This window comes from Malaclemys terrapin, chromosome 2 (assembly GCF_027887155.1).
Source record: "Malaclemys terrapin pileata isolate rMalTer1 chromosome 2, rMalTer1.hap1, whole genome shotgun sequence".
Taxonomy (NCBI): domain Eukaryota; kingdom Metazoa; phylum Chordata; order Testudines; family Emydidae; genus Malaclemys; species Malaclemys terrapin.
The window spans coordinates 220,868,412-220,889,334 of NC_071506.1; the positions used below are offsets into that span (position 1 = coordinate 220,868,412).

Below are 20,923 nucleotides of genomic sequence, written 5' to 3' on the forward strand. Positions count from 1 at the left end.
TGGGACATTTGTACATAAAATGAAATATCTGTGTGTGTGTGTGTGTGTGTTGTAATAGTCTAATTTTTGTAGCCCTCTGGAGGCAGGGGAAGAGGAGAAATTAAGAAACTGAATGCAGTATTTCACTCCCTGTCTTTGTAATTTTTGAAACAGAGTTATGTATTTCACATGAAAATAAAGCTTGATGTAGATTTTTGCCTTCAGATATTTAACAGGGAAACTTTCTGTCAAGTCAAACTTGAACTGTGAGAGCTGGGAAAAACCCACTCCCAAGTGAAGTTTGTGTGGGGTGTTTGTTTTTGGAAATCTAACCATAGCTCAATTAAATCCAGTGAAGAAATTGCCAGTTTACATATGCTGTTTTTGCTCCGGTCTTCCTGTCTTGTCTTATTCTGTGATTTTTAAAAACAAGAACAGAATCCCTTCCCCAACTCTGTGTCCTCTCCCCCAACTACATAAATATTGGCAAGCATTTAGTCTTGTCTTTCATGCTGAGCCTATTGGGCAAACCGGACTGAGTTTGTGAGCTTTTCCAAATGAGCCTGAAGGGATTTGTTTCCCAGAGACTGACTCTCTGGTGTACAGCTTATTGCAGATGGGGTGTGTGTGTGTGTGTGTGTGTATAATATAAAATATGCTTAAAAGGTACCTCTTTATTATAATCTCTTGTTACAGGCAGGAGTACAAATGAACAAAGGGGTTTTAAAGCATATATCAGCAATACATTTATTTTTTTCAACTATAGTATCTTTTCTGCACCTTTGCAGGTTAGAAAGCCAGCTGACATGGGCCAGCCGTGGATGTTTAATTGCAGTGTAGACATACCCTATAAGTCTAGAGGGCAGTGCTCACAGAGGCATTAACATTGCAGGACTAATTGGAGATCCTGGGTGCCCTGTTAAAGTAACCCTGGTCATCATTTATACTAAAAATGATACCCCTCTGGCAATCTGCCATAAGCCAGTTCTTGTGCATCTGCTTTTTAACCCTTTTGCTTCCTGTCATTAAGGAGCCTGATTCTGCACGTCTCAAGCCAATGGGAGTTTTGCTATTGACTTCACTAAGAACAGGATTGGGGCTGCAGTTCCAAGGTCTTTTTGTAGTACCCTGCTATTTTGTATAAAATAAATACAGTTTTAAAGAAATCCACAATTCTGACTTCCAGAAGAATGCTTCTTCCCAGCAGTAAGTGTTGCTGGGCTCTCTGTTAATCTTCTGGTCATGGTCTAGTAGATTGCACTGAATTAAGCAAAAGGTGTGGGGAAACATTTTGTCTTCAAATACAAAAATATATATATATGTAACAAAACCAAGAAAATGACTTTTGGGCATACAAGTAATATCTACAGTAAGACTAGAAATATATGGTGTGAAGTAGCAAAATACATATGCCAAAAATGTGTCAATGGCAGGTAAATTTAAAACTGGATTAAAATTATTACTGTTTCTTAAAGATACAAGTCTTGGAATTGCAGTTTAGTAGTGATCTGGTTACATCCAGACAATGAATGCAGTATCAGTTAGCAGTAAGTTTTTTGCTTTGTTTCCTTGTACAGTTTGTTAGTATGGAGATTTAACAAAAGACAAAGGTGAAATTTTTAAATCAAAGGTAAATGAATATTTTGGGCACAATTAGGAAAGTTTTAACGTTAATGAACAAAATTATGTAGATGCCATTAAAATGGCTTACTCTGAAGACATCTGCAGTATGTATTTAGGTTCTCACGCTGCATGCTACTCACAACAAATCAGACAGGACAGAGACAACCAACTTATTTCTCTCCTGTCAGCCTTATTATTTATTTCTGCAGGCAGGTAATTCTCTCTTCTGTAGCAGATGTAGTAGTAGTAGTAGGGATATATTTGCATTCATACCTTTTAGGGAAATATTTATTTTAAATAACTCTTTTTGGTGGGGGAGGGAGTGATGTTTTTCACGAACAGGATACCCCTAGATATTCATCTGCAAGTTTATAGGGTTTTTAGCCATGTAATGCTATAGATTTCTTCCTTATTCCTACAACAACACCAGTTAATACTATATATTTTACTTTTTTTAATAGGAACTATGCTTCCAGTTTTTTGTGTAGTGGAACATTATGAAAATTCCATTGAGTATGACTGTAAGGAGGAGCATGCAGAATTTGTGTTGGTAAGGAAGGACATGCTATTCAACCAACTGATTGAAATGGCATTGCTATCACTTGGATATTCTCATAGCTCTGCTGCCCAAGCAAAAGGTAAATATGATTGCTAAACTGTACTATTTATTTTATGGGGGAAAATGTAGAATTTTTTTCTGGAATGCAGTGCAATTATTATGTTTTACTCCTTGTAGATTTTTCTTTTAAATTTTTGCTTAATGTATTTTTATTTAGTTAACATATGCTTTGCTCGTGGAATGTTGAGGTAGATTATAATTTAAAAAAAATGACTTCAACTGAATCATTAGTATGCTTATTGACCTTAATAATCTGCTCCACTGAGGATCCACAAGGAAGTGTAAAGCATATTTGAGCAGATGGACTGTTGAGAGTCAACTTGCGTTTATGACTAAATATCTAGCTCTGTTTCTTTTATTCTGTTACTGATGGGTTTTGTGGATTGTGAAGTATTTTTTCAGTACTGAGATCTTGCATTATAAAATCCCATATAATGTGTATGAATGATTGTCTTATTGAACTCTCAGAAACTTAAGAAAAAGTATATTCGGATGGTATTTTTGATCCTTTACTGTAATGCATTTATATAATTTCATAGCATGGACAGCTAACTTGCAGTTTTTTTGTGCTTGTCTTCAAATAAATGAGCATGGAATCAAGGACAGTGGCACTGCTTAAAATCACAGGTATTTTTCAAAGCCTTGTAAGATACATTTATTAAATAATATAATTTCTCTGTCTGGCACAGGGCTAATCCAGGTTGGGAAGTGGAATCCAGTTCCACTCTCCTATGTGACAGATGCCCCTGATGCTACAGTAGCAGACATGCTGCAAGATGTGTATCATGTGGTCACACTGAAAATCCAGTTACACAGGTGAGTCACACATACCAGTCCTAGGACATGGACTGCTATTTGTCCACTGTTTAAGATTAGTAATATAGCCTGTATTTGATTCCCACTGTGCTGTGTGCTTAAAGTTCAGAAGCTTATCTACATTCCTTTTTGGTTATTATAATTTTAAGTTACAACATGCTGTTGCAGAAAACTTTCATGCGTATAGCTCTGATACATAGATTTTTCTCTGGATATCTCATTAAAAATATATTGCATTTTAGTCAATTAAATGATGCATTACAAGAAGGCATTTTACATAAAGTTTACTTAAGAGAAAAATATTTTTGCATATCGTGAACAGTACCATCTGTGTGCATTTTGTAAAAGAATGACTTGCTCACACTTATTGTTGCTGTCTAGGTTCTTAAATTTCACAGTAACAAAAAAAAGAAAAAAATGGTTGGTTAATATCAGTGGTGAGAAAGCATTACACCTTAAATTGTTTTACCAAGCGCATCAGAGCAGGAAGGTAGAAGTAACATGAAAAAATAGTCGCCACATGCAGCTGATGTATAATTCATGCATCAATACAGCAGATGTGTTGTATAAAGTAATTAACTAATCGGAACAATCAGGAGACCGAGAGCAATCTCCAGATGCATCTGCTTGATGCGCAAAATGAAATCTGTCTGTCTTAAAGGAATGTTCTGCAGCAGGATGCAATCTTGTAATAATCCCTTTTCTAATCTATGTCTCAAATAGTTGCCCTAAACTAGAAGACTTGCCTCCTGAACAGTGGTCTCACACAACAGTAAGAAATGCTCTCAAGGACTTACTGAAGGATATGAACCAGAGTTCATTGGCCAAGGAATGTCCCCTTTCACAGGTACTTATCATAACATGTAATAAATATTGAAGCACTATAGGCAACACTGATGTGAGATTAGAGATCTCTATAGACTCTAGCAAGTAGTATCTGAAGTGAATCTGCCAAAAATACACTTACATTTGACCAATTTGTGGTCTTTTTAAATATGCTTGATTCATTTCAGATATAGTCTTTCAGTATTTTCCCTTGGGGAAAATGTGAAAGGCTGTTTACACTGCACTAGGTGCACTAGAATTGTCTCATACCAAACTGGATTTTTACTGGCTTTTGTCTTCAGTCTTTGAACTGTTTTGATGTAACTACTTTTTTCAAGCATGTGTTGAAGTTATTAAAAGGCTCTTTACTTACTGCTGTCAAAAATACTACTGAATTTGAATGCTTGTTGCATAACTTACACTAGTTTTAAATGCTAATTCATAAAACTAGACAGTCTATTTACCGTACTGTATGAGTGTAGGGGAAAAAAAGAATAAAGCTCCTTAGATGATGTGTTGTCATTACAAACAACCAAAAGAAAATCAGTCATTTATTAGAACTAATCAAAATACATCTAACAAGGATGAAATCTTATATTACCCATTGCTAAACACTGAACTGCTGCTTACCTTGAGGCTGCTTTACATTGTTCTTTTGTCATTGATTTAAATTGTCTTGAAGGATAATTTAATTTTCTTTACTGTATTGTGCCCAGTGACGTTGAGGTGGGAACAACAGATGTATTGCTCCCTTTAAATTTTTCAAATGTATTTTGTTGTGCTGCAGTTGAGACTTCAGACAGAAATTCTGTTTATAAATCAGTGATACTGGGCATGGTGGGGGGAAAGAAAGTCAGATTTTTTTTTTTTTTTAAGTATTTACTTCCCTTCCTCCGAATACTGGAGTCTTTCAGAAGCAGGGCCCTTAGCTCATTTAGACAAGAGATATATATCTAGTCGATATATAATATTAGCGAAGACTGTTTTCCCATCACTATTTTTCCTATGGTTAGATTGTCTTCAATGATGTGGCTCTGATATAGGAATTTTTGGAGTGGAAATAATCAAAATTATCTTCACTGGTTGCAAACCATTCTAGTAATATGTTTGCAAAGCTATCTTGTACATACCTACTGTACAAACATGCGAGCTCTTGCATTGCTGGCTCATGGAGACTGCAGATAATTTAGGATTCGCTCCACTTTGGTTCACCAGCTTTATTTTTTTTTTATTTGATATTGGTAGAAAGCAAGTAAATTGTCTGGAGACAAAATATTTAATTTACATTTTGGCATATTGTCTTGTTGCAACTTGTCCACATATGTGCGTATGATGCAACAATATAATGTAAAGTAAAGCAGACTTAAACAGGAATCTATCTTTATATTCAACATTAACATGTTGGTGGAAAACTGTATATAAATACTTCCTTCAACTAAATAATGTAGCAAATTCAGTGTCCCTGAGTAAAAGGGATAATGTCATGTAAAACAAATCATATTTAAAATAAAAGTCCTCAGCAATAACAGTTGGAATTATTAAAACAAAGAATTGACAAACCCTAAATTGCCTTATGATCTTTGTTTAGTGTTTGCATTTCTTTCAGCTTGGGAAAAGAGATGTCTGCTTTTAGTTTTGTTTTATAGCAGATTTTACTTTTATTACCTCTTGCTCTAGCCCGGTGCTGCAACGTTTGGGTTGCAAAGATTGAAAACAATCCGTTTTTTGGTTTTAGGAAATTGATTCCATTATAAAGTTTAAAAAATATGAATATATAGTCTTGAAAAAAATCAGGTTTAATGGACTTTGGATCAGGCTTTTTAAAATTCAGCGTGAATCGTTCCATTCCTTTGAGTAAGCTTTGGATCGTGGTACCTAAAAACTTTGACCTGCCCATCTCCCCTTAAATTATCAAAAAATGGTTAAACGTTCAGACAGATATAATTAATTGTATATTACTCTCTTATGTGGGAGACACTGGTTTATGAGCAATACTGGGACATTAACTGTGTTTCTTAAATCAATTGGGAGTGCTCCGAAACAGATGCATTTGCAGTCTGGAGATCAGAAATAAGAGTGTGTAAAAAAGCTTAGAGACATCCTCTCCCCTGGGATCAGCTAAATATAAACATTGGAGAGGTGTCTTCTCACTATATGCTTGTGCTGGCATAGTGGAGATATGCATGGAGCATTCCATCACCAAAGCAAACCATCATAAAGACACCTAACTATTAAAAACTGAAAAGTAACTCAAAGATAGTCAGATTTTGTCTGTCAAACTATCCTTACCAATACCTCTTTGCGTTGGTATGGAAGTGTTTTTCAGACAGTATGTAAAATGGTTTTGCGTATGTGCAGCATTGCCAATATACCGTTTGAGAGTGGAAAGCTACAAAGAGTGCTGTCCCTAACTAAAAGTTGTTTACTTCGGTCAGTTGATCTTGAGCGTTTGCGTATAATTTCATTCAGAATACTAACAGTTCTGTGCTTCAAAGACAAACCAACTATATTTTGTAGAAAATGCTGATGTAGTTATGGACTGTTGATGATCTCTAGGCAAATATAAACTGTATTTGTGACACAGTTTGACCCTAAGTTATTAGGCTCTATTTCTTGACTCTTTTCCTCCTCCTTTTACTATCTTTTTTTTTCTATTTTGCCATTGTTTTTTTTTTGATCATTTGCTATAATTGGTATCTCAGGGCATCTAGGTATAAAGTGTTGCCCTCTTGTTTCTTCATACCTTCTTCCTGCATTTCCTCTAGCAAAATGCCACTGTGACATTGCTGTTTTGGTGAAAAGGGTGGAATGCATATCTCTTCCAAGGTTACTGTAACTGTCTTGTTTTTGAGAATGTTGTGACTTACTCCTGTTTTTCCCCACTTCCCCTAAGGCCAAGTTTCACTTACTATACTGGCCTTGATTGTAAGGAATTTTCATTGACATAAATCACATTCTGTGGGTGGATTGGAGCTAGTATGTGAGCCTAAATTACCATTCTATTAAAAACTTAAGAGTTCAGAGATTGTTCTCAAATTCTGGCCTCAAGCAGGCAAGCGAAAAGAACAGCTACTAATTTCAGATGGTGAATTGCAAGCCACTGGATATTTGCATGCTGTTCCCTAGGTTTGTGAATGTCATTACCATAGACTATACAGAGTTGTTGTAGCTGTGTTCATCCCAAAATATTAGAAAGACCAGGTGGGTGAGGTAACTTTTTTTTTTTTTTTATTGAACCAGCTTTTGTTGGTGAGACAGACAAGCTTGAAGAAGAGCTCTGTGTAAGCTCGAAAGATAGTCTTTCACCAACAGAGGCTGGTCCAATTAAAGAGGTGAACTCAGCCATCTCATCTCTCTAATTATCATAGACTAGCAGAATATGTAGATGCCATGCAAGAAACTTTTCATGTTTGATTTACCAGGCTTTCATAATTTTTCACTCGCCACCCCCCATTTTCCTTCTCATATAAGCCGACATATTAGAGTGGCGGCATGGGCTAGTGGCCTGAGTCTAGGGTTGGGAAACAGGAACTCCTCATTGCGTGTTGTTGGGCATGTCACTTTCATTTAGTTTAGCTTTCCCTTTTGTGTGATGGGAAAAATTAATTCATTTCCTACCCAATAGAGATGTTTATAGTGATTTAGTATTCGAACATGACTTTGAAAGTGTTTCTGTACAAACGCACCCACCCATAGCAGCAATGGCTATGTGACAAAGGACATTTGTCATGCACCCTGACCACCTCACCTGAGCCCTACCAACTAATCAGTTTCCTCTAGGACTACTACTAGCATTTTAAACCTCTGAAACTATTCAAACAGCCACAAACTGTTGCCCTTTTGAATTATGTTAGATCAACCTGCTATAAAAATAGTTGAGGAAAAGAGAGAGCGCTTCTCTTTTCTCCAAACATGGAATTGTCTTCTTTGTTTCCCAGACCTTCAGATTACACTGGCCTACAGATCGGGCTAGGCAATATCCAGTAATGGTATCAATGTTAGATTAGGGCCTGATATTTCATAGCCTTTCAGGGTTTTAGTAAAGGAGCTTTATATCATTAGAAAAGGGGGATTCCCTATTTTGCAGTGAACAAGCTGCACTTGCTTCTATCTCTAGAAGCATCTGGGATCTATTCATGTGTCATGATGTTTTTATGCATAGTAATATTATTTAGGACATGCATTGTTTACGTATCAGGAGGGGTTTGTTTTTTCTCAGAAACCTTTCTAGTTTCTCTCCTGGAACTGAGAGAGACTGACTTTTTAGGTGAGAGGAAACAAAAACAAACAAAAGTAAAAACAAACAAACAAATTCAGAAGCATTTCAAAGCTGTATTTTTGTAAAATATGTGGCATATGCAGAATGGTACAAAGGGTTTTAATAGCTTCACGTCTGGGATTAATGCAGTTGTCCCAAATGCATTTTGATCAAACCTTTCTATTGTATCACTGTCATGTATTGTGCGTACACATACTGTATATACTTTACACAAACACACTGTGTATATAAAAACAGATTTCCCTTTTGTTCAAATATCAGGCCCCAAACCTGCAAACTGTTCCATGTGAGCAGACCCGTGTGCCCCTGCAGGGTTAACGGGGCTTGGCACAGGTGCCAAGCTCTGCTTACACAGATCATTTTGCAGGATCTGGGACTGCAATGACTAGAGCTACATCTACACTACAGGGGGGAGTCGATTTAAGATACGCAAATTCAGCTACGTGAATAGCGTAGCTGAATTCGACATATCGCAGCCGACTTACCCCGCTGTGAGGACCGTGGCAAAATCGACCTCCACGGCTTCCTGTCGACGGCACTTACTCCCACCTCCGCTGGTGGAGTAAGAGCGTCGATTAGGGGATCGATTGTCGCGTCCCGTTGGGACGCGATAAATCGATCCCCGAGAGGTCGATTTCTACCCGCCGATTCAGGCGGGTAGTGTAGACCTAGCCTAGGAGATGTTTCTTTCGCCAGCATTAAATAGTCTTTGCTTAGATTAGCAAATGCCTCAAGTCTTGCCCACTTCAGAATGCTGATTTTCCACAAAATATCAGTGTATTATAATGCTGCCTCCTTCATGTTATTCTCAACCCAAATATATATAGTATGGCAAAATGTTTACAGTTCATTACTTTTGGGGAGAAATGATTGCGCTGAGTTGTAATCAGAACTTAGAAGTTCTCTGGACAACTTAACTTTCTTCTCTTTTGGTTTCCTGGATGACTTCACCCTCAATCTCAGCGCCTGACAATTTCAGGTTGTGGCTAGCTGATCCTCTCCCTTTTATCTCCAACCTTCAGAGGGACATCCACTAGGCCTGCCTCCAGATTCACCCAGGGATCTTCTCTCTCTCACTCCCTGCAGCAGACAAGGCGAGAGGGGGGGTCAGAGCTGCAGATTCCTATCCCCCTCTCAATTGAAGGGGCTGGAGCAGTGGAATCCAGCTGCTGCCGAGGCTGGGGTGTGGAGGAAGAAAGGAAGTGCCTTCTTTTCTTCCTTCTCCTACGAAGACCAAGAGAGCTAAGCAGCTCTTCCTTAAGAGTTCCTTTACTCAAATACCTGGCAGCAGAATGTTGCCCAACAATATTCAGCTACCTAAATGCCCAATTATTGTATAGCTACAAAGATATTGCATTCAATAGGGACAAGAATTGAGTATCTTAAACTAGTAGATGTTCTGGCCATCTTGGTAAACAATAGTCATATTTAAAAGGTCCCTTTTGTATTAAACTAAAAGTGAACAGATTAAAAACAAAAAGTTAAGTTGAAAAACTTGGTAAATAATTAACCACTATATTCTGGGCCACTGAACAATTGGAAAGTTCTGCTTTTGACTTCAATGGGACCAGGATTTGGGTTTACCATAATGCGTGTTTGTGTAGAATAAAATTATTTTTAATAATGAACTAAAAGGTGGGTTCCCCCTCTTCTTTTTAATTTTACCTGCCTAGACCTGAGCTCAGATCTTCAGATTTCTGTTTGTTTTGCAACAGTTAATGGCATCACTAACATCTAAAGCAGAACAGGGAGCCACATTCTTTACATTGCTCTAGATGTTTTAAAGATGCCCTCAATTATTGCAGGGGAAACACAGAACCTTGAGGGCCTGGACACAGGTTTTGGCAGGTTAGTGAAGGAAAAACTGACTTTTAGAACAGTTTAAGTGTATTTATACTTCTTAAATTTATACACATTGACTTGGTATCTGTTTTTTGTTTGTTTAAATTTTTTTAAGTGTTAACTTTCAAGGTAAAATGAAATAAACATTGCTAAATGTTTTATTTTTATGGATATAACCTTTTCTGTCATCTATATCAGTGGTTTTCAAACTTTTTTTCTGGGGACCCAGTTGAAGAAAATTATTGATGCCCCTGACCCAACAGAGCTGGGGATGAGGGGTTTGGGGTGCATTAGGGGATCAGGGCTCTGGACTGGTGGTGCAGGCTCTAGGGTGGGGCTGGGGATGAGGGGTGCAGGAAGGGGTTCCAGGTTTGGGGGAGCTCAGGGCTGGGGCAAGCAATTGGGGCACAGACATACCTCCGGCGGCTCCTGGTCCGCACTGCAGGCCCCACCCCCTCCAGCTCCCATTGGCCAGTTTCCAGCCAATGGGAGTGCAGAGCCGGTGCTTGGGGCAGGGGCAGCTGGCAGCTTCCAGGGTGCAGTGCGGTGTTGGAAAAGGTAGGCACTAGCCTGCCTTAGCTGGGCAGCACCGCCGACAGGACTTTTAATATCCAGGTCGGCAGTGCTGACCAGAGCAAGGTGACCCAGTGCCTTACATGCTGCGACCCAGTACTGGATCGCGACCCACAGTTTGAAAAAGACTGATCTATATGGCCCAGGTATTTTAATGGGATACAGAGCCTTTTGCTTCAAGGACAGTAATGCCTGAAAGTTAGAAGAGCAGCTCTGTGTAGCTCGAAAGCTTGCCTCTTTCACCAACAGAACTTGGTCCAATAAAAGCTATTACCTCACCTGCCTTGTCTCTCATATCCTGGGACCAACACAGCTACAACAATACTGCAAATACCAGGAGATATATATAAAATACACAGTAGCTTAGGTGAAATGAGTGCTGTTCTTAGTGGACAGGTGTCAGAGTGACAGAAGCCATCATCACGAATGGCACTCCTGGGACAACCTTCGCAGAGAGGCGAGGGCCTGGCAGAGATGCTGACCATCCCTAATTTTTCATAATCCTCCTTATTTTTACAGAATCTAGGCTTAAATCTATTAATTTTCCAAGCGCGCGCGCGCACACAGTGTGTGGATCACTCACAACCACTCGGGTCCAACAAACACAGCAAATAATGCCACGGGGCGGGTGAGTGAGAGAGACAGTGTGTTCTTCACCATCCCTGTGGCACGTGCACAGACAGTATGGTGACGGTCTGAGAGGAGGTAAGCGGTGACAAATTTGAATGGGTTGGGGCACTGCTGAATTAACCGCCCAAACCACAGGCTGCGTGTTGCGCTCTAGCTGCCCTGTGTATATGCTGGTGGACTACAATAATGTGCTGGAGGTACCTAGAGATCGCCAGGAGGGTCCGCATGGGGCAGTTAGAACACAACGTGCAACCTCTGGTTTTGGCAATGAATCCAGCATCCTAAGCCCTACTGCCAATTACCTCAGCTTGCCTCCTATCAGACCCTCACTTTGAAGTCTGTGGGGGAGACCGTGTCAGTTGAGTGGATGCAACAGAGAAGGATCATCCTGGGAAGGAGGTCCAGACCTGGGACTGACCAAGGTAATTAAGGATATAAGCAATATAAGAGGGCACTTTCCTAGGGACAATCCTTCCCTTATATTATTAATTATTATTATTATTTATTATTATATGAAGATATACCTATCTCATAGAACTGGAAGGGACCTCAAAAGGTCATCGAGTCCAGCCCCGTGCCTTCACTAGCAGGACCAAGTACTGATTTTTGCCCCAGATCCCTAAGTGGCCCTCTCAAGGATTGAATTTACAACCCTGGGTTTAGCAGGCCAATGCTCAAACCACTGAGCTATCCCTCCCCCCCTTGTCTCCCTGTTTGGGGGTGGAGGTCAGTGGCGCAATGAGGGATGGGGGCCTACAGATCCAGGCTTCCCTCTCCCTTGGCTATAGATGGGGAAAGAAGGGGAGTGGGGAAGAGATACTGTTCCCTCGAGGGGGGAGAGAGATCCCAGTTTCTGGGTTCAGGGGGAGAAGTCCAAGCAACCTCCCTAATGTTTTTCATAAACATCATAAAAAGCCTCCGAACAAGGTTGGCATCTCTGGACTGGACGGGGATGGAGACTGAACTTTCCTCAAGGTGACTCTTACAAGTAATTAGTTAAGAATATCCATGATCTGGCTTGAGGCTTTTCCTGCTATTCCCTATGCTGCTATACCTTTTCTGTGGGTACACTTAAATAATCTTCAGTCTCTGGTACTTTCATTCTGGCACCTTCTATGAGCATTGGCACAAAGGGAAAAAAGGCGGGGGAGGGATGGCCACAACCATTCACTAGCAAATGCCAGAAGATTCTGGTGCTCAGGCGAACTTTTCATCCTTAACTTTTGTTGCTGTGGTTTCTCTTTCAAGACTTAAGTAGAGGACAAAGAGTCTCCTCTCTAATTAGAATTTCTAAGGTTGTTTTTTTTCCCCCCCTCAGCTTAAATCAGACTCTCAACATCGTTTAGATATTATTTTTGAAGATTTAAAACATGTATAGATGTTTCTGTACATAATATAAAACAATTTCCTCTGACCTGAAAATTTAATAGAAGGAAAATAGAATTACTGTGAAGAGGTAGAAACCTATTCATACCTGAAACGTTATAACTAAGGGTCAAATCATTCTCTCCAGGAGGGAAATTCATGAACTGGGCTAGAAGAATCCGTTTCTTTTCCTGGTTTTACTCAGTGAGTGACTGGGGATAGCATGTGTCCCTTACCAAATCAATATAGGCTGTGACCTCAAAGGGCCCTGCTAGTACAGCAATGAAGGGACCAACTGTCATGAGGTCCCTACATGCATCTGCTTCCAGCTGTCTGGGAAGGGTGTTTTTGTGCAAGATAATGCATGATCCTTCACGTAACCAATTCTCAGAAGATAAATGCTGAGATATTATAGGCAGCAGCCTTTTATTCACTTCTTGCCCCGACATTGTAGAGCCCTAAACTCGGAGGAAGAGGTTCTGTGGATTGCAGGCAGATGATGATGTTTCTGTGCTTCTCCTTCCCATTCTCCATGTACTGGCCAATTCTGGTCTGTACTTGTGTGGTTTTCAGTCTACTCACGTGAAGGATGTCTGCATAATATGGCCTTGAAGTTTTAGGGAAGTGGCAGGAGTAAAACAAGAACACAGTGCTAATATCAGAAAAAAGATGCCTTGTATACATTATAAAACTGAACTCTGTTTTATTTCACTTTCACTGCAATGATGATCTTGACAGAAGCCATATACAATAACTAGTGTTTAAAGTGCCTTTTATTTATATATATATATGTATATATATATATTTGCAGCATATTTAGTGCCAGTAAATAATACACTGCTCAAGAATTGCGTGTTTATTATAAATGCTTTCTTATATCATTTCTTAATGCAATACTTAAGACATTTTATGTCTATAGATGTGTCTGAGTGTGAACCCTGATTTTCTTTAGCTTTCACAAGAGGGTTATTCCCCAGCTTTCTTTTAAAACAAGATTTGCAAATAACACATACAATTTTTCTTTTATTGGAAACTGGTTGATTGTAGAGTACTATAAGAGTATAAACAACATAAGAGATCCTTTAACATAACATAAGAGAGCCTTTAGTCGCTTTGCTCTCTAGCTTTGGAACTCATTGCCAATTGAAGTAAGGAACGCTCTGACAGTTGGGACTTTTAAATCTAGACTTAAAAGTTATTTGTTCTGTTTAGCATTCTTAAAATGATTCTATTAGGAATTGTATGTGCTTCAGTTTTAATTTTAACTCATAATGATTGTAAAGCACCCTGGGATGCTTGCATGAAGGGTGCAACAGAAATCCAAGATTGTATTGTATTGTGTTGTAATGTATTGTATTATTACATGGCACTGGAGTTGGACCACGAACAATTCATATAGAAAACATTTGACTACTTAGCTAAAGATAAGGAGTGGGGGTTGGGACTCTCTTCTTGCTTGTTTTCCCCCCTTTTCTATGTCAGTTATTTTATTAAACTAAATTAACATGGCAGTTATTCCCTAAGAAATGCCAGCATAATTTACTGTCTGCGAAGGCGCTCAAAATGTAAACCAGATGATAAACTAAAAATAAAAAATGTCCACATTAAGATTTAATTGCACTTCCCTTTCTATATTGTGTTCCTATGTAAAACACATTACTAACATTATTTTCTTTATCACTTCCTCCACTTTTAACTGAATTTCATTAACAATGAAGAAATATATGGTCTCTGATTCATTTATGTCACTCGACAGTTACTCCCTTAACTTAATGTGTATGTCTCTTAGAATTTTTTTTTTATAAAAACATTCTATCACTGATTACAGCCAAGCCATGTGACTTGCTCATTCTCTTTGCCAATGCAGGTCAGTTACACCTGCCACACTAATGCCATTCTGGTCCTCATGTTGCTTTTCCTCAGGAAGTTGCCAATGGCAAAGAATTTTTCCAAATTATGTGGTAAACTTGTGTATTGTGAAGTGTCAGTTTAGGAAGTAAAATTAAGTTCATTTCTGTCCATTAAAGAGCTCTTATCTGGACAGCCAACTTAAGTCCTCTTTAAAAGGCAAGTGGACAGATGAATCTGACTCATGAGATGTTTTTCTTGTCTCGCTACACTAACCATGTCCATTCTGCCCTGACTACAAGTAGACATGGCTATTGTTTCTCAGTTTGTGACACATTTTTCTGATAAAATTTTTTCCCCTACAAAATACCACCAGCATATAAAAGAAAGGTGCCCAGGTAACCCAAGCGTATTAACTGCATATTCTGCTCTTTATGCAGAGTGCTGTGGTGGTGTTCTAAATTTGTGACAGTCTTGCTTGAAGAAAAGGAATTGGAGTCATAATAATCCTTTACACCTGACAGGAATGAAAGCACAGTGAGACCCACTTCTTGAGTGGCTACACAGAGAGATAAGCACTTCTGGCTTTGACAGACCAAATACTTCCTTCCTTGTCAGATTGATCTCAACTCTAACTTGAATGCTCACTGACGATTATTTGAGAGGATGAGAGAGGATTTTTTGTAAAGGTTCTGAAACCTACAAGCAAACCCTCATAAAGCTTAATTTAAAAAAAAGTGATGTATAGTTTCCTCTTCACTTCCCACCTTGTCTCCTCAAAATACATGCTAGGGGAAGGGTGAGGTCTCAGTCTACTTCCTTGGATGACTCCTCAATGGAAAAATAAGTATCAAATTCCTTCGATGCCTTGCAGCATTTATCGGAGGACAGGTTTTTCAGTCCTGAGCACAGTAAGTAAACCTCAAACACCTGGCAGCAGCCTGAGACCTGTCTCCCTCCAAATCTTGGAATAAACAAGCTAAAGAAATCTGTCTTCCCCAAGGGTGAGAAGACATAAAAGGCTCTCCTCATATATGTAAGTCTAGAGAATGCTTAATTCTGACAAGTTCCCTAACTCTAAACATAATATACCCAGAGTCTCAAAACATTACAAGCTTGAGAAGAATTATTTCTCAGAGTGGGGTGATATGCTTCTGTGTGATCTTGACGTGGCCTAGTTTACTAAAATGGATCCATCTCTCTCAAAGATTTTGTGGCTCTGAAGGAGATTATCAATAGAAAAAATAGACTCATTGATGAGACAGGACGTGAAACTTCTGCTAAGACCCTCACTACTAACATCTGTTCTGGGGCAAGGAGGAATAAAACTCTTTCTTTCAACCTGGCTAGTGCTTACCATGGAAAAGTATGTCTTGTTGGATATAGCGTTTTGAAAAAAGTATATCCTCTCTCCTAAAACTGTGTTTTCCCATGTGTCAAAATATCCTCTAAAAGTAGATGGGCCAAACACAGTTCTGTTCTCAGGTATGTTTTCTGAATGTCCCTTACAATAAATTCAAAATCTTTTCCAGTACCAGGAACTCCAGAAGTTTTCAGGGGTATATTCCCCATTCTTTGTTCAACAAAAACAAAAGGAGCCACATGTGTGATGAAACCCACACCATCAGTTAATGGTATACAAGGAATTAAAAATGTAGATTTTCTCCAGGAAGTAATTGTTGCAGCAGAGCCATGGGACTTCTTTGAATCACCAGATCATCAATATGCATATCACTATGACAAGCAGTTATCAAAAATCAGTGAGATTTGTCTTAATGTTTCCAATGTCCTGTCTGGTTTTGAATCTTCCCAGTGTAGCTGGACTTCTTTTGAAAACTCTCATGGCCAGCATCACTGAGGGGAGAGACCATCTGTAATTTGTTCTACTAGAGAACTGCTTAATGAAATTTTCATTTATCCATCAAAATAAGTTAGCACTTGATAATGAGCTTTAAACATTTTAGTCTCGGATTCATTGCAAACTTCAAAAAGGGCTTGATTCCTCCTGTTCAGACCCTAGTGCACTTTCTGTCCTTTCTGTCAAAGTGGACTCTAGTCATTCATCCCATGCTTTCTTAATAGAGCTAAATATACTCGCTGAATAGGGCATTGTCTGATTTAGGGTCACTATTGATAAAACTGAACACTAACTCCTAATGTGGTACTGTGGCAAAAAGCCTAACATGATTATTGTATGCAGTGCTGATGTAGCCGCGTTGGTTCCAGGGTAGTAGAGAAACACGGTGAGTGACATAGTCTCTTTTATTGGACCTACGTCTGTTGGTCAGAGCAACAAACTTTCAAGCTTGCCCAAAGAAGAGACTTGAAGAGCTCTGGGTAAGGTTGGAAGCTTGTCCTTCTCACCAGCCAAAGATATTGCCTCACATACCTTATCTCTCTAACATGATTAATAATAATCAGGTTTATTGTGGGTAGTGCCCAATAAAAATTCAGCCACGAGTGGGGTCCCTGTTGTGGTAGGTGCTGTACCAACACAGAATAGCAGATGATTCCTGCCCTCCCAGAGCTTAAACTCGAAATAGACAAGACAGACATGCAGGGCGGAGAAAGGAAGGAGGGTTTAGTTAGGAGGGGCTAAGCTAAATGGAAAGAAAGCTGAAAGGAGAGGGGACATGGAAGGGAAGGATGGGCAGGGGACAGGGCAGTGGGGAAGAGAGTATGAGGGGAAGATGGGGAATGAAGTGGAGATGAAGAGACTGTGAGCGAGGGAGAGTTGGGGAAAATAGCCAATCAGGACAGGGCAGAGAAAGTTCTGTAGAAACTTCTCTGGATGTCCAAAGGTCCCTGCTTCTGCAGTTGCTTCTATGGGCACGCCACTTCCCACAGCTCCCATTGGCTGGCAACGGTGAACCGCGGCCAGAGGGAGCTGACGGGCTCCATGCCTGCAGACGCTCCACGTAAACCAAACTACAATGTATTAGATCAGGGATCGGCAACCTTTGGCAGGCCAGGCCGCTTTGTTTACCTGCTGTGTCCGCAGGTTCGGCCGATCGCCAATGGGGGCGGCAGGAAGCAGTGCGGACCGAGGGATGTGCTGGCGCATGCCAAAGGTTGCCAATCCTTGTATTAGATATTCAACTCAATGATTTTAAAATCCTCACATTTTGGGAAATAAGACAGATTTTTAACATTAAGGGTAGTTAACCAGTGGATCAGATTATCAAGAGCGGTTATAAATCTTCCATCTCTTGAAGTCTTAAAATTAAAATTGGATGTCTTTCTGAAAGTTAGAAAGAAATATGCTGTAGTTTAACCACAAGTTGTTGGGGTAGATTCAGAAATCGCTGGGTGAAAATCTGTGGACAGCTTTATGTTGGAAGCCAGATTAGATGATCATAATGGCCCCTTCTGGCTTTAAAAATGTATTATATTTATGTCAGAGAGTAGATCAAAGAAAGATTTGATCCTGAAGACCAAAAGAAATTTGGCAAGACAAGCATTAATGATACTGAGTCTGATGACTTCTTGTCTGGACATTGTGCCTTAGGGCTCAGCTTCGTGCCAGACAACTGATGCTTTACCTAGCAGAACAGTGGAACCAGAGAAGGGACTTGCTGAAAAGGCATGTCATAATCCCTAGCAAGGAAATCTTCCTTAACTTGGTGGACGATATTGTGCAACTTTCAGGAGCTCTTTTACTGGAACCAAACTGTAGAATTACCACAGCAGATGGTCAAGGCTCATGTGTTCTCAAAATCTGTAGAATGAAAAGTAAGCCTTTCTGCAGAAAGGAATATACAATTTTTGGATGCTCAAAGCAGTTTTTAATTCACTAATAGCTTTAAGGACTCTCCTGTCTGACAAATCATTTGTACCAATAAAACCTCAGTTATGTCATACCTGAAAAAAGATGATGGAACCAGAAATTTGAAAGTCAATAAGGAACTCGGAGGTATCCTATCCTCCTAGAGAACAGAACTGTCACAGGTAAATGCAGTTCATCTAGCAAGAAGATTGAATGGAAAAGAGAATTGGATAAGGCAAAGATAAAGATAAGGAATGCTCAGTTTTCAATGTCAAGGTCTGGAGTGTCCACAGACTGTTCTGTGAAGACATCAGGTGCCCCATGTCTTCTGCTTGTACAAGTGTCTGCTAGCTCTAGCAATAGATGTGTTCTCATTACGCTTCACCTGCCGTGTCCTGTTTTATGTTCGCTTTTTTCCTTCTCATTCCTGAAGACCTGAGAGCACCATGCAAGCAAACAGCAAATTTGATCTTATTGCTTAATAGAGTTGCCTTTGAGAGCCAGGGTTGCTGATCTGAAATGGATATTAGCTCAAGCACCTTTTTCTATCCATATCCTCCTTTTTGTGGGTTGCCCTGCTGGAAGCCAGCCCAGAGACTCAAAAGTTTGTTACAGTTACTGGAAGGTGAACACTGAAGTCAAGTATTCTCAGATGAAGTAATGTAGATTCTACTTCTAAAAACACAAGGCCATTTTCATTCAGTGAGATAAAGCTAGCAACATGTCTTCTATTGCCACTATTTTAGTTATTTTCAGATTTTATCCAAGTTTATTTCAGGAAGGGTCTAGTCAGCAGCACACTTAAATCTCAAGCCTTTGCTACTGGAAGCCCTTATACAGACTTTAGGTAGTGGACAATAATTTCAAGATTGACTTTTGATCTTTTGGTGTCTCAATCGGTGTCCAATTTGAGACATTTTAAAAGGGAAGGGGTGACTTTCAAAGGGTGGGTGCTCACCACTTTCTGAAAATCAACTCTTTTTAAGGGGACTCAAGTGAGGCACCCAAAAATGAAGACAACAAAAATCACCAGTGCTTTTTGAGAACAGCTGTGAGTGTCCTTTGGATTTCTGCCATTTTCAGTTTCCCCATTTCTTGTGAATTGGTATGTGTGAATTTGCATTTCCCACCTACCCTTTTATTTTTTATTATTTATTTTATTTTTGAGCCTTTAGACTCTTTGGATATGAGACTGGTATCTTGGAAAGCAGACTTTTTTTCTCGGCTTTATTTATATCCATCAGGAGAGTGGGAGATTGGAAATTTACATGACAGAGAAGCAATCTTCACATTACAAGATGACAGAGCAGTGCAAGAATCTGTAGTTCATTCTTATTTTTCATTCTACACTTCAGATTCTTTTTTTTTTTTTAAACCAAAATAAGAGGTTGTGGCAGTCCTCATTATAATGGAGGCAATTTTCAGTTCTCTCTGTACCGAGACAAAGCCTTTAGAAGCAGTGGAAAAGGGGGAGGAGCTAGTCTAAATTAAATTACTTTGATGATGTAGAAGGGGTGCGGAGGGCAAGGGTGGTATTTCATTTTTTGGAAAGCCTCATTTTAATCATTTTTAGGACAGCCTTTATGCAATTTTAATTTATATGACCAGTACTTGCTATACAGATCACCATAGTTCTCATGACCTTGGCAATGTACAGGGTCAAATCTTCATCTAGATGTACTGACAAAGGCACAGACCGTCTTCTCACCATCAGGAATGTATCTCTGTCCATCTAATTTTTTCTACCATATATTTATAGTGGGCATGACAAAGCAAATTCCTATGTCACTCATATTTCAAGGTAATAAAGGGTCTTAAAGGTGTGTATGTGTGTGTGTTAACCAGCCCATTTTAACATTCCATATCCTAAAAACAACTCATGGTGTCTAGATATTTTGCAGTTGTAATTCTGGTTTTAGTTTGTGTCAGAGAATTATCATTTGTATGTCAGTGCATCAGACACCAGGTTGCATCTTCCAAGTGTGTGGAATGGCATAATCTCAAATTATGTGTGAACTCTTGGGGCCATGGACTGTCTCTGACGATGTATTTAACTGATTGGCGCCTATATGCACAACTGTAGTTTTAATTAAATAATATTTAAACAGGAGCTTAAAATAACTTCTGAGATCTCAGTCTGTACTCAGACTATGTTGTTTGAGATTTCTACCACTATTATTTCATTGATCCAAGCAGCTTCCTTACCATCATCCACTGTTGGTGGCTTTTGTTTATGATAAAGTTCCTTTGGGTAAAGCATATATTCTACATTGAGATATGCACAGTTCCTTCTCTTCTAATAACACCCCACTCCCACCCCCCCTCTATCCAGAGCTGTACTCTGTTCTTAAATTCAGCACCATTTAAACTTTATCTAGGGACTGAAACAGATTCACAGTTTGGATATTTGTTAGGCAGATTATAGTGGTGGTAGCAAAGTATCCTGCCTTGCCAAATACCTAGGGATCTAAAGTGATGAATTTATGGAAGTGAAAATAGATAGAACTCTAAAAGTTTGGTTTAAAAAAAATTGGAGCCAGTCCTTTGACAGATTGTTCAGTAAATGTTAATTTTATTGAGAATTATAAAAAAAGGTGCTTAACGCTTCTGTGCCATTAATATAATACATTAAAAGGTTACTGTCAAGATTAGTGTTTCAGTTCTGAAAATTGACTGTAGGGGTTTATGGGCAGCTCTCTTCATATTCTGCTTGGAAGATAAGACATCTTACTTTCCACTTCACAAAATCATTACATTG

The 20,923-nt window shown here is 39.2% G+C and overlaps 1 protein-coding gene across 9 annotated transcripts in view; it reads left to right on the plus strand.

Annotated features, from left to right (window-relative positions):
- SATB1 (SATB homeobox 1) overlaps positions 1-20,923 on the plus strand; it is a 104,603-nt gene that overhangs the window by 25,005 nt on the left and 58,675 nt on the right. For 8 of the 9 annotated variants that reach the window (XM_054020002.1, XM_054020008.1, XM_054020001.1 and 5 more), the window contains 3 exons: positions 2,064-2,240; positions 2,911-3,037; positions 3,761-3,884. In XM_054020002.1, coding sequence (XP_053875977.1) covers positions 2,064-2,240; positions 2,911-3,037; positions 3,761-3,884 — 428 coding nt within the window. Of the gene's footprint in view, positions 1-1,009; positions 1,186-2,063; positions 2,241-2,910; positions 3,038-3,760; positions 3,885-20,923 lie in introns of all 9 variants that reach the window. The other variant, XM_054020007.1, reaches the window with a different exon arrangement.